Source organism: Ovis canadensis, chromosome 10 (assembly GCF_042477335.2).
Source record: "Ovis canadensis isolate MfBH-ARS-UI-01 breed Bighorn chromosome 10, ARS-UI_OviCan_v2, whole genome shotgun sequence".
Lineage (NCBI taxonomy): Eukaryota > Metazoa > Chordata > Mammalia > Artiodactyla > Bovidae > Ovis > Ovis canadensis.
This window is the reverse complement of record NC_091254.1, coordinates 86414088-86428597: the sequence shown is the minus strand read 5'-3', so window position 1 is coordinate 86428597 and position 14510 is coordinate 86414088. Positions and strand designations below refer to the sequence as shown.

Below are 14510 nucleotides of genomic sequence, written 5' to 3'. Positions count from 1 at the left end.
TAAGACACTTGAAGTCACCCAAGACCGCTCCATCCAAGGAAGCAATCCTCTCCCTTAATTATTCTCATCACTTCACAAGTGTAACTCTGACTGATCACTTTTTAAGTAGCTTATTAGTTTACTTGTTTATTGTCTGTCTCTCCAGCCAGATCATTAGCCTTTTGAGGGAAGGGCTCTGTTTACTTCTCCACTGCATTCCCAGAATCTAATAATGTTCCTAAAATGTTCTTGTTGTTGTTCAGTTGTGTTTGACTCTTTGAGGCCCCATGGACTGCAGCATGCCAGGCTTCCCTGTCCATCACCATCTCCCTGAGTTTGCTCATACTCTTGTCCATCAAGTCGGTGATGCCATCTGACCATCTCATCCTCTGTCCCCCCACTTTTCTTCCTGCCCTCAGTCTTTCCCAGCATCAGGGTCTTTTCCAGTGAGTTGGCTCTTTGCATCAGGTGGCCAAAGTATTGGAGCTTCAGCTTTAGCATCAGTCCTTCCAGTGAATAGTCAGGGTTGATTTCCTTTAGGATTGATTGGTTTGATCTCCTGGCAGTCCAAGGAACTCTGAAGAGTCGTCTCCAGCACCACAGTTTGAAAGCATCCGTTCTTAGGGGCTTACTAAATATTTGCTAAATGAATGCAGAAGCTTGATAGGTGGCTAACAAGGGGATCACTCAGCCTTTTTTTTTTTTTTTTTTTGCAGAGAGAGGGGTGCTAATTGTAGGGGGCAGAAGAGCAGGGTGGAAAGAGCTGTCTGTTAGTGTGATATTTGAATCCAGATCCTCTTAACCTTGGGTCCCTGCTTATCTGCCCCGCTGCCTTGTTCACCTGTCATTCTTGAGGCACTTAGCCAGCAGGGGAGGGAAACAGACAACTTAGAGCAGTTGCTTTTCTGTAAGAACCCTGAATCTTTCCTTTGAGATGCTCTAAGGCAGCAGTTCCCGAGACTCATTCAGCAGGTAAGTCTGGGACATGCAGAGTTTGGAAAAAAATAAACACCAATAACAACAGCAGCAGACCCCAGATCATTGTGTTTTGGATCCATGGTTTGAACCACTGCTCTTACGATTTGAAGTCCTACTTTTATTCTTCAAGGCTTCTTTAGCACACAGGGGTTTAGGGACAGAAATTCAGAGTTCGTTTTTAATAGGGGATTTTAGCTCTTGCTCCTTTAAGCCTCTTGCATTCCAGGCAGCTGTGGGAATTTCAGTGGCTTTCTGGCTAGACTGCTGTGTAAGCTGTAGACATTTCCACTTGGCCCCTGCAGGTGGTGACAGAGAGGAAGGGAAGGTCTGGTTCTGAGGGAGGCACCTCGCCCCGGGTGCTGGGAGCGGGGAGTTTTGGTGCTGCCAGCAGGCTACGCTGCTCCCTCGTCTGTTGGCTTTGCTTGTTCAGAAGCTCCTTGCTTCTCCCTTCATTCCTCTTAAACCCCAGCAGACGGGCGAATTCCCTCAGGTTTAGTAATCTGTGCCCGAGACCTGACTATCAATTATTCCACATGATTGGTGCCTACTGTGTTCCTACAATGCACATATTGTATTTCTCTGCTTACGGGAAGTTGCATTTGCCAACTTTTTATTGCTTTACCTAAATTCTTGGCAGTCTTTTTTTTTTTTTTTGGTTTTGTTTTTAAATAGCAGTGGTAGGAGTTCAAAGGGAACCACAGGTAAATGGTGGCATGCCCTTTTCTGCCCAACAGAAGACTCAGAGCTTGGGACGTTGTGGAATGGTCACGTAGTAAAAGGGCAGCAGAATGGGGTGATGTGGCTGGTAGAGAAAAAAAATGTAAAACTCGCAGTGGTAGAAAGTCACAAGAAGTGAACTCTAGGACTTCCCTGGTGGTATAGTGGATAAGAATCTGCTTGCCAATGCAGGGGACATGGGTTTGATCCCTGGTCCGGGACGACTTCATGTACCACAGGGCAGCTAAGCCTGTGCACCTGTGCTCTAGGGCCCGAGAGCTGCAACTACTGAAGCCCCCATGCCTAGAGCCCGTGGTCCACAACTGGAGAAGCTGCTGGAATGAGAAACCCAGGCACTGCAATGAAGAGTAGCCCCTGCTCGCCCCAACTAGATAATGCCCTCCTGCAGCAATGAAGACCCACTGCAACCAAAAATTAATGAATTAGTTAATTAAAAAAGGAAAAGAAATGAGCTCCAGAGCCACCAGCTTTTTGAAATAAGTTCTGGCTAGTGCTCATCTTCAGACTAGCACATTCCTCTCTCAGCAGACTCTTTCTGTACCTTCTTGGTCAGTTCTTAATTCCAGTATCAAAAGGATGCCATCCCATCATTTTTCTTAAGTCCTCCTTCTCTTTGGGTCCTGCAATGAGTCCCCATATGGTTGATCCTAAACCTCCCCCCAGACCCCTGGACATTTTTACTGGCTTCGCCTTCTACTTTCCTGCTCAGGATTTCCCAGACTGTCTTGGGAGGGGCACTCTTACAGTGGTCTCTGAAAATGTGGGGAAGGTTCTTGACAGTGTTCTCCTGTCATTGAGATTGTTAGCATCCATTGGGATATGTAAGGTTTCTTTCTAGTCTTTACCCAGGAAACCTTTGTAACTTGGTTCAACCTATTGTTTGTCTGGGCCCATATGAGCACACAGCCCTTCAGAGGGAAGACCCTGCTATGTATTGATGAGGAGCTTTAACTTTTTGTTGTTGTTTTTGTTATGTGTCTATTAAATGTAAATTAGATTATTTTTAGAGTAGTTTTAGGTTCACAGCAACATTGAAGAGGAAATGCAGAGTTCCCAAATACCCCACTCCCCACACCCCTGCCATGTACAGCCTCCCGTATTATCAACACCTTGTACCAGAGTGATACATTTGTTACAACTGATGAATCTATATTGATATGTCATTATCCCCCGAAGACTTCCCTGGTGGCTCAGATGGTAAAGCGTCTGTCTACAATGCGGGTTCAATCCCTGGGTTGGGAAGATCCCCTGGTGAAGGAAATGGCAATCCACTCCAGGACTGTTGCCTGGAAAATCCCATGGACAGAGAAGCCTGGTAGGCTACAGTCCATGGAGTTGCAAAGAGTTAGACACAACTGAGCAACTTCGTTCATTTAATCATTGTCCCCCAAAGTCTACCATTATTTTAGGGTTCATTCTTGTTCACTGTTGTGAATAGGGATTCCCAAGTGGTGCATCGGTAAAGAATCTGCCTGCCAATGCAGGAGATGCAGGAGACACGGGTTCCATCCCTGGGTCAGGAAGATCCCTTGGAGGAGGAAATGGCGGCCCGATCCAGTATTCTTTCCTGGGAAATCCCAAGGACAGAGGAGCCTGGTGGTGTACAGTCCATAGGGTCACAAAAAGTCAAACGAGGCTGGGCAGCTGAGCACGCATGCACAATTTCTTAACACATCTCATGACACAGACACTAAGTTTGAGAGTGTGGACTTGGAAGACAGGAAAGCTGAGGTCTGGGCTCTTCCCTCCTCCAGCTGTCTGCATGTGGGTCAGCTACTTACCTCTCTAGACCTGAGTTTCCCCATCTGAACAACGGGGTCAAAACATGTATCCATGATGCTATGGTGTAGATTCAACAAGATGTGCTTAACGTTTTAGCCTTTGAAACGTGTTGAGTGTTTGTTTAAAAAACAAACGAACCTCTCCAGTTAGGAAATGCTGCTTCAGGCTCTCTCTGTGCTCCTCTCAACACAGTTACCCGCCTTTTCTGACCTGCACTTCCCTGTCTCCATTCCCAAGCCACAGAATTGGAATGGGCTTCGTGCCATTTACCAAGGGTTTTTTCTCCTCCTTTTAAGCAACGTCTGAAATTGCTTTAAGAATGTTTCCTTGAATTTTTGAAACCAAACTCTTGTATTCTTTTTCAAAAAATATTTAGTTAATTAATGTGGCTGGGCTGGGTCTTTTGCAGCATGCAGGATCTTAGCTGTGGCCTGTGGGATCTAGTTACGTGACCAGGGGTCAAACCCAGGTCCCCTGCATTGGGAGCACGAATCTTAGCCTTGACCACCAGGGAAGTTCCTTTTCTTCAGTTCTTGTCCAGAACTGATATTCCCTCTAGAGATGAATCTGTGCATCTTTGGATCTATCTGCCCTGTGCTTCCCTTCCTTCTCTTCCCTTCCTCCATCCATCCTTTCCACCCTCTCTCCACCCTTCTCCCTCCTCTCTTCCTCTTTTCCTCAACCCCCAACCCCCTTCCATTTCTCACTAAATGTTTATTGAAAACCTGCTAAGGGACAGAGACTGCTAGGTATATAAAATAATTAAGTTGGGCTCTCTGGCTGGGGGAGTGTGCTTTCCAGCTGGGATGATATGTGAGGGCTGCTTGGGGTCTGAGTTGCTCTGTGGGTGGCCCGGTCCTTTATCCTCGCTCCTCCCCGTGTGATTTCATGTAATGGGTCACTACGCCGTTCACATGATCAGTGTTGTCTGTTTTGGGCCATGAGCTCCCTGGGAACAGAGATGAAGCCCCTTGTAACAGCCAGGGCCTGGGGACACGGTGATCAGAGAGCTAGGCAATGTGTAGATAACATAAGCCAGTGAGAAGGCGAGGTGTGTACATACAAACTGCAGAAAGAAGAAATTTGCTTGCAGGTTCCATATGCATGCCTTTCTTCCTCGTTTTCTTGCAGCTCCTGTCACATATAGAGAAACTTCGAACTTCAATGATAGACGATCTAAATGCAAGTAATGTCTTCTATAAGAAAAGGATAGAAGAACTAGGGCAGAGGCTCCAGGAACAGAACGAGCTGATCATCACTCAGAGACAGCAGGTATTTTGGTGTATATATATATATATATATAGGCACCATTTTTCTGAAACCAGTGCAACTTATTTAAGAACGTGTCTTTAGAGCATTTGTAAGTTGGATAAGATGAAGATAGAATATCTTCCCACCTCCTCACTCCCCATGGTTGTTTGTCCAAGTCAACAAAATAATTTTTTTAAAGTATTTTTGAAATATTATAGAGCAATCAGATTTATTCAGTGAGAATTCAGGATAAATGTGAAGGCACCTAAGGATTTCTTTCGCTAATTCCTTTGAGAAGCAGGTGAATCCAAATGCTGCTTTTATAAAATGTTTGTCTCCATGTCATTAAAGTCCACATGTCCTGTGTCTTTGGGGCATTTGGTGAAAAGGTTCATTTACTGAGCCGAGTATCTGTTGACCATCCAGTACATCCCTGTCTAGTTTCAAACATGGATCGCTGAAAGACTGTTCTTCTTTGCAGATTAAAGAGTTCACCAGTAAACCGTTAAACAGTGTCAGTGAACCCAAAGGTAAGTGGACCAGGATCCCAGTGCTGAAGGCAAGGTGGGCCATCCTAACCGTGCGCTGAACGTTGGTGAATGTGGGACCGAGACGGTTCATGGGTGCTAAGATGACATTCCTCTAGTTATTTTGACTTGGGAGCTCTGTTACCACAACCCAGAGAGTTGAAGAATTTCAAATACCTAATCTGTCATCAAATGGTCTCCTGTCCTTTTTATCAGAGTATTGTTATGCACATAATACATGCTCAATAACTGTACCCCTGGCTGAATGTGCAGTTTGCTGACTTAGGATTAAAAGCGCAGAGTCCAGAGGCAGGCTGGGTTCAGCTCCCATGTCTTTGTAGCTTTGTGAGCCTCTGCCCCAGTTTCCTCAGCTCAGAAGCTGGAATATTAGTAGTATTTACATCATAGACGTGTTATGAGGATTAAATGGGAAAACATGTAAAGAGCACCTGTTAAATACTCAGCAGTGTTGGCTATTGTTATTGATAGTAAACTCTTAATTAGCCTAAAGTGCTATGGAGGCTTGATGTGCAATTCTATGTTATGGTCTGCTGGGGTTGAGGGTTTGCTCTAAGCATAGTGGGGGGATATACAGCCTACTGAAAATAGTAATGATAGCCACCCATCTCCACAACATTCAGGAGCTGGTCTAGAAGCGGGACTGGGAGTCAGAAGAACAGAGTCTCCCATCCTAGCATCAAGCTTGCCTTCTGAGTGGTCCCAGTCTTGGTTCCCATCTGTCTCAGATAGTAGGGCATCTTTTGTCTACTTGAGGGATGCCAACTGGGAATTGGTACTGGGTGTATGGGTTGCATTTCCTCCCTGTTTCTGGGGTCATGAGAAATGCAGGCATGTCTTGGAAATATTGCAGGTTCAGTTGCAGACCACTGCAATACAACCAGTAATCACAATACAGTGAGTCACACAATTTTTTTTGATTTTCCAGTGTATATGAGTTATGCTTATACTATACCATAGTCTATTAAGTGTACAATAGCATTATGTCTAAAAAATGCACATATACTGTATTGCTAAAAATGCTGTCACCTGACAACGCAGTGTTGCCACAAACCTTCAATTTGTAAAAGTACAATATCTTCAAAGTACAATAAAGTGCAGTAAAATGAGATTGACCTATATGTTGACCTAGACACTTGCTTTCCTTGTTTCAAGATCAAGTTTTGGAAAGGGTGGCTGTAACTTCTCTTGGAATAGTTACAGTTCAGATAATTAGGAAAACCTGAATAATTAGAATAAATATTTGAAAAATAATTTTAGGAAAAAGTTAACTTTTAAGGGATTTATGTTAAGCATCTTTGTTGTAACAAGTCGCTACATATTGGTACATTTCATGTATTGTATTTTGGGGGAAAATATTAGGATGTACACTACCAAAATATAACCCATAGCTTGTGGGTTTTGTTATTAATTTATCTTTTTTTATTTCAGGGAATCTTTTAACCTGGCAAACTTTTGAACCTAAGCCAACTGCCCCAACTGTACCAAGTAAGTTTCTATAATAGGCTCAGGGTTCTAAAGATAGTTTTAAAGTGCTTAAACCCATATATAACTTCTACTTATTCTTTTTAGAGATGATTCTTGGAACATCAGTGTGTCTGGAGATTACATAACGATCTATTTTGATTCCTGGCCTTGACCTGGTTCTAAAACTCACTATAATAAATGTCTGTGTGATTTTGTGGTGGTTTTGGTTAGCCATACCTATTACCTTAACAGTTTGCCTAATAAAAGAATGGCTAAAAATTCTTTGGCATCACCCCAGGGCGTGCTCTGGGTTTCCCAAGGCAAAGCACTGTGACGATGTGACTGTGAGTCGTGACCACCACATTTTGGCATCTCTGAGACCCCGTGCTGCAGGGTTTGACCCAAGGCCCCTGGGTCAGTCACTCACAAAGTCACAGCACTGAAGTCTTCCAGAGCTGTGAGGATTTGGCTAGAATCCAAAAAGACATAATCTGTACAGTTGAGAAATGGATGGATTGTCTTCTTAATATTAGTTGAAATATTTTTGTTCCATTCAGGAAAGCATGTAAACAGGATCTGAATACTAAGGGAGGGCCTGCCCCGAGGCCGGGCACGGAACGCCATGCCTGTGGGCCCAGGACTTGTAATGATGAAAGGACACTGATGAGCATGTTTGGGAACTGGGCACAATTGACTAGAAAGCACTGATGGTTTTAAATGCTCAACTGCTTCTTGAGGCCTGTTGATGTTGGTCCTGGAAGCTGAAGAGGTTGAGAGATGCTGAGGAAGAGAGGGCAATTGAAGCGCCAAGGGTAGAGCTAAGGAGAGAACAGAAGCATTTCAGAGAAGTATGGAAAAATTACAAGACGTTCAATTACTGTTGTTTATATTTTAATTATACTTAGCACAATATTGGAACAGTCGTGCTAAGTTGCTTTAGTTGTGTCTGACTCTTGGCGGCCCCATGGATTGTAGCCTGCCAGGCTCCTCTGTCTATGGGATTTCCCAGGCAAGAATACTGGAGTGGGTTGCCATGCCCTCCTACAGGGGATCTTCCTGACCCAGGGATTGCACCTGCACCTCTTAGTCTCCTGTATTAGCAGGTGGGTTCTTCACCACTAACACCACCTGGGAAGCCCATTGAAACAATAACATGTTCCAATAAAACTTTATTTACAAAAACAGGCAGGTGTTGGTGTGTCTTATAGTCTGTAGTTTGTCAAACCTGGATCTAGCTTAGCAAGTTGCAGATAGGTTTGAAGGCCATATTTCCAGAATTGATAGCAGTTTACCCATAGTTAGAAGTTGAACACTTTCACACTAGCCATTGTAAAGATGAAATTTTATGCCTATAGGGGTAGCTGGGGCTTGTGACCAGTATTTCTTAGATAGGATTAGAATTAAAGATCTGTTTTTAATAAGCTGTGGAAAGAGTCATAAAGACAAATAGTTGAGAGAGGAACCTCAGATAGAAATTTCAGTATTAGAAGAAAGGCTGTGGAATCTAATTTTCTGAGATACTTTGATGTAAAGAGTGTTCAGTCTTACTTGAATCAGGTATACTCTTCTAAAGGCTCTAGCTGAATTAATGCCTTTAAAAGGCGTCTTTCAGCCCAGTGATTGGGGTAGTCTTATAAATTGGTTTATTGTACATGAATATTCATAACAGCATTATTCTTAATAGTCAAAAAGTGGAAAAAGCCCTAATGGCCATCAACTAATGAACAGATAAATAAAATGTGGTCTATCTACAAAATGGAATGTTATTTGGCCATAAAAATACACGCTAATGCTGACACTTGCTTCAACATGGATGAAACATGAAAACATGATGCTAAGTTAAAGTAAGCGGACTACAGAAGGTCACATAACGAATTGTAGGATTCCATTTATAAGTAAAGACCAGAATAGGCAAATCCACAGAGATAGAAAGTAGATCCTTGGTTGCCCGGGCCTGCAGGGAGGGAGAGATGGGGCTAATAGAGATGGGTATTTGGGGAGGTGTACATGTAATGAGTATGTTCAAAAACTTGAGAGTGGGTATGATTGTACACCTCTGTGTCTGTATTAAAACCCACTGACTTGTATATTTGAAAAGGGTAGATTGTATTTCAAATTGTTATAAATTTGGTTTAGGTTAGTTGGTGCTATCTTTGTCATTTGAAACATTTGTTCCCTCATGATCTGTATATTAATATACCTTGACTAATGTGATAAATACTTAGTTTATCCTCATGTTCAGATGTTGATGCTGTATATACAGGACCCTGTAATTACATTTTTATGCTTTTTCAGTGAATGCCCCAGCCCCCCAGACACTGGATGCGAAGTCGAGTCTAACAATGGCACATGGTAAGTTTCAGCAAAGTCTCAGCGTTTTATATACAGTTTCCACCTGAGTTAGATAACTTAGTAACTGAAAAGTTCTTCTGTGGGGATTATTTATGCAAACAAAACATTTTGATGAATGCAAAACAGTTAATAAAACTGCAGTCTTCCTATGTAATGTTACTATGAACTAGTCAAACCTACCAGTCATAAAGTAGAAAATGTCTCTATTGCTGGGCTCACAAGTAGAGATTTTAAACTCTGAGTAGTTCTTGGAGCATTTGTGATTTTTGATGGAAAGTAGTAGGTATCGGGTAAGAGGGTGACTTTCCTACTAGACCAGCCAACCAGCACATGCCACAGGGCATACGTGATTGTTTGTATAACTTTCAATGTGGCAGCTAGTCACCTTTTTAAAGCAAACAGTTTCAGGGATTGGTTGAGAAAATCTAGAAAAGACACGTGATGGAAACCAAAGGAAAAAGTAGGAACCCCTGGATGAAATTGTTGCCAGGATCCAGGTCTTGGACCAGGTCACAGGGTAATAATTGTTATTAACATGATCCAGTAGACAGGGTGAATATTTATAAACATATTTTTATACAACTAATGTGCTAGCAGTTCTTATGGTATGTTTTCAATATATTGTTTTCCTGTGGTCTGCTGTGTGTTAAATGAATTAAAGTGGGAGGGGGACCATCTTTTTCCTGTCTTACCTACAAATGTTTCTGGAATCTAATGATTACTTCATTCCACTTCTCTATTTAGCCTTTTACTTTGGACTTAAATCCATGGCCAGTTGAGTTGGACTTTTTGTCTTCAGAAATATTGTGGTTCATGTATGATGGCCTTTTGTAATTATTCTCTTTACTCACTGACTGACTGATGAAGTGTTTACTGCCCCTGATTTTTTTTCTAAGATCATTTCAGGGGGATTGGTTCCCTTGGGCATGTGTTTATAATACATAATGCATAAGTTCTTCACATATTGGATGTTATTATTTTCAAGTGTTTAGAACATGCAGGGGTTTTTTCCCTTTGAACCAGTAACAGAGATAAATATATGAATATATTCAATATGAATTATATATGAATATATGAGGAAATCATTTCTAACAGTTATTGTCTATTCATGTTATTTATGTCAGGTTCATATCTCTCTGTTGCCTCCTTTTTTAGGGTTGATTTTTATAAGGCATTGCTGGCTATTTCTTTTTATACATCAACATGTGTTTTAGTTTCTTTTCCCCTTTGTTATTGCTAGCCTCCTATCTGACATTATATGAGAGCTGTGTTTTCGTTGTTTTATATTTTTGGTGCCCAAGCAGGGACACGTATGGTAGGCATGGAATGCTATCTGGGGCTGATTCCAAGGTCCCAACAAGTCTGATGTTTTAGAGCATCGTGTTCCATGTGGATCCTGCCCTGCCCAGGCGGGGGCTGCATGAATTAGCCATGCTCCCTTGCTGGCATCTGCTGTGATTGAAATGCTCATTTTAAATGCCAGCCTGGCATGAGGCCCACAGCCCTTGGATTGGGATCAAAGCTGATTTGTGAGCATCTCAATGGTTAGGAGTGAGGAGCCGGCTTGCCCCCGCCCCCAGCCGTGGCAGCTTCCCCAGGTGCTGGGGGTGGGGCAGGGGGTTGGAGGGGACAGGAAGGGTTGGTCATGGATTGCACAACATTAATTAGTCCAGCTTCCTCTCTGTCTTTCCTTTTGTTCCATCATAAACCTTGATGAGGTCCTTTACCATGAAAAATCTCATGATTACTCACCACCTGAGGTTGGGTTCCCCGAGACACAGGCTTCGGGGTGGAGGTTTGCAGGTGAGATTTGGGCACTGCTCTCAGATGACACCTGTGAGAGAAGCAGGGTTGGGTGTTAAAGGGACGTTGATCCCAGAGGCAGCTGCAGTAGAGGTCTCAGCAGGTCTGACTGGGAGTTTTAGAGGTGGGAGGGGCATTCTAGAGTTGGTCCAGAGTCGAGGTGAACAGTTATAAGATATGCATTGCCCTAGGGAGAGGGGTACTGGCTGCTCCTTTCCACTGAGACAGGCAAAAATGAGCCGCAAAAGGTGGCAGGAGAGCACTGGATGTGAATTATTGGTGCTGGTGAACTCGTTGACAGAGTGGGGAATGTGCAGAAGAAATTGGAGGGATGCTGGCTGAGGTTGCTTATGGCAACCACTGAGTGATGGACTGAAGCTGTTTGGGTCGTTCTTGCGGCATTTCATAGCTGCTGAATGTTCAGAGACTGAGCATGGCAGGATTGGAGAGCTGAGCTGCATGAAGAATTCAAAGAATCTGAGCTGGGAGATCAGTTGGTGATGTTAGACAGTCTGAGAGATTCCTAGTCTGTCCTTGAATGGTCTCCTCTCCTTTGTGACAGGCTTCCCAGGTGGCTCAGTGGTAGAGAATCTGCCTGCCAAGCTGGAGATGTGGGTTCAGTCCCTGGGTCGGGAAGATCCCCTGGAGAAGGAAATGGCAACCCACTCCAGTATTCTTCCCTGGAGAATCCCATGGACAGAGGAGCTTGGCGGGCTACTGTCCGTGGGGTTGCAAAGAGTCAGACACGACTGAGCAACTAAGCAACAAGAGATTCCTTACCTAGGGATTGGGGTTATGGTGATGAAATGGGAGGGAGTGAACACAACAGCTGTTCTATGGGATTGGTGAAAAGGCTGTGTGAGTGATTGGGGAGCAAAGGAGAGAGAAAGGCCAGAACATGATGAGCTCAGGTACTGGCTGGGCGATGTCTGGAAGACAAACCAAATGGGCATCAGTGGGAAGGCATTGGAGCTTCATGGCCAAGAGCCTGGAGTTTGGAAGCAGTCTGGATTCATGATTGAGTCATGAGCCTGTGGACTTGGGTTTCCTTGTTTGCCAGATGGGGAGAAGAGTCTTGGCTACTCCACTGGGCTGTGGTCAGGGTGGATGAGGCAAGTCCTTTGGAGCAGAAGTTGCTGAGCATGCACAGGCTAAACATTAGCTTCTAGGGTGGGGCGATCAAGTCCAACAAAGTCAGCCAGTGGAGAAAGGGCTGGGTGAAGAACTGGGGGTTTTTCTTCTGGAGGTAATGGTGGGAGACTGACATAAAGATTTTTCTGGAAGCCTCTGAGCATTTCAACTCTTACCCTGGAGGTCTCAGCTTATAAAGCATGAGGATGGCAGGCCTTCCGTCCCAAATTTGGGATATCAGGCTGCTTTCGGTGCTCTGGGGTCTGGTCAACCTCACTTCCTCATCCTTTATTATTGTAGGAGCCCAGATTCAGGAATCTGTCCTTCCCCCGCCTTCTGCATCACTGTAGGAAATGTCAGATTTTGACATTAATCCTGACTCAAGAAAGATAAATCATAGGATTATCCCTATAAGTATGTATATTATGATATTGTAAGATTTTATAAAAGTTTTCCTCATAACTTTTATTTTTGTCTTTTTCAGAAATTACAATAAAATATAAACTATGTGACTTAAAAAAATGAAATTAGCTATCCTTTTAAATCTCTGTTTTCAGCAGTTCAAATTAGGAAAATACTTGTGTAACCTTACTTTTTTAATTTTTAAACTTTTTATTGAAGTATCATTAACATATAACATTATGTTATTTGCAGGTATACAATATAATGATTTGATATTTGTATGTGTTGCAAAATAATCACCACATCTAGTTAATGTCCACCACCACCCATAGTTATGCATGTATAACTTTAAAATCTTGATGCTGAATAATAAATTCAAAAGCACATTTGTGGTGTTCACCACTTGTGTTACAGGGTTCAAATCACATGCTCCTTTGTGGTGGGGCCGTGTTTATGTTTCAGAATTAAAGTGGAATCCTATTTACTGATACACTGTGTGCTGACAGTTCATTTGAAAGTAGTTTAAAATGCATTTCTCCCATATAGTCAGTGTTAGAGATGTTGAGTATATTGCTGAACTAGCTGTAAGAGCCTAGTTATAAACACTTAAATATAGCTATTATATATGTGTGTGTGTCTATGTATATATATTTTTATATGCCTAAAATAGAATACCATAAATACCCTTTAATAAATTAGAAGACCTTCAAAGTAGGAGGTAGTAAATCTGAGATAATACATGCAAAGCACTTAGGTCTGTGCCTGGAAGCCCAGGTAGTAATTGTTGGCCACTATTACCCTCCCCAATCACCCACCCTGGGGTCTGGTGGTGGGATGAAATGGCTTCCGTTTGTAGGGGCAGGTGGATAGCTCTCTGTTCAGGCAACCTGTGTCAGCCTCCAGGCTGAAAATGAATGAACCAGGCACCTCCTAAGCCAGACTTTTGGTTCCATTTCCCTCTGTGCCTAATGCCTGACTGCTGTGGTTAGTTAGACCTTCAGCCAAATCCTGTCCTCCTCTTCCCTCTGCTGATAGATGGGGTTTGCTTTATCCATGCTGCCCCAGGTTTTCTTGTGTGTGCATGGTGGCATTTCCCCAGGAAGTCACCCAGAGACTTCATCTCCCCTGCTCACTCTTCTGGGGTGGGATTGGGAAGAGCCCACCTTCATCTGTCATCTGTTGATGACAGCTTTACCCCATTGATTCTCTGGGAGCACGTGAAACGTTGTTTAGGGACACAGAGGTGTATGATGAGAGTGGCTCTAAGTCCTCCTGCTGATCCCAAGAGACCTCTCCTTGCCCTTCTACTATTCTGGGTCTTCTACTCGAAGGCCCTGGGGCTAACAAGAAGTGGGAACCCCAGGGCCCTGGGAATTTTTTATGTTTTTATCTTTGGAAATTGAAATTGTTTCAATAATTTTCTATTTAGCTACCTGATTAAGATATAAGGGAAAAAATATATTTTTTTATATAAGGAAAAATATAGATACAAAATATAAGGATATAAGATATAAGAAAATGTATATAAGATATAGGGAAATATATATATTATATAAGGGAAATATATATGTGTCAAAAATATTTTTAGGGATAAGTGAAGAAGAACTTTTGCAATTGTGTCCTTGTGCCTTAAAGAAATCATGTCTGGCACTAAGTTGATGAGCAAGAAATTTTAACCTAATTATTTAAAAATATAATTTCCTGAGAATGAAGTTGACAGAAAATATATAGAAAGGGCAGATACTGTGGAAAAGGCAGATACAGCTTTAACTGACTGCCTTGCCTTAACATTTTTTTCCCATTTCAGGCCTGCTATTTCAGGCCTGGTTAAAGTACAGTGGAACAATGTCTTTCAAAATTGTTTGAAAGGAACTAACTTTACTTTGCTGTTGTCCTGTCTGTACTATTCTTATTTTTCCTCATTAATAGAACAGGCATTCTCATCGCACATACTGGAACCAATAGAAGAACTTTCAGAGGAAGAAAAAGGTAACAATGAGCTTGATCAGGGTTTATACCTGCATCAATCACATTTAGATGCTAAAACCCAAGCTTTGAAAGTACTTGAGTTTTATTGTAGGG

General features: G+C 42.7%; 1 protein-coding gene and 1 long non-coding RNA gene across 8 annotated transcripts in view; one reads left to right on the top strand and one right to left on the bottom strand.

The window, feature by feature from the left end:
- DZIP1 (DAZ interacting zinc finger protein 1) overlaps positions 1-14510 on the top strand; it is a 50288-nt gene that overhangs the window by 18566 nt on the left and 17212 nt on the right. For 4 of the 7 annotated variants that reach the window (XM_069601904.1, XM_069601908.1, XM_069601909.1 and 1 more), the window contains 5 exons: positions 4609-4749; positions 5210-5258; positions 6705-6761; positions 9036-9092; positions 14358-14417. In XM_069601904.1, coding sequence (XP_069458005.1) covers positions 4609-4749; positions 5210-5258; positions 6705-6761; positions 9036-9092; positions 14358-14417 — 364 coding nt within the window. The remainder of the gene's footprint in view (positions 1-4608; positions 4750-5209; positions 5259-6704; positions 6762-9035; positions 9093-14357; positions 14418-14510) is intronic. The other 3 variants (XM_069601906.1, XM_069601910.1, XM_069601907.1) reach the window with 1 other exon arrangement.
- On the bottom strand, positions 4930-10931 carry LOC138446677 (uncharacterized). Its single transcript, XR_011259510.1, has 2 exons — positions 10845-10931; positions 4930-7558 (listed from the first exon to the last, which is right to left on the bottom strand). It is a non-coding gene; the product is annotated as an uncharacterized lncRNA (long non-coding RNA).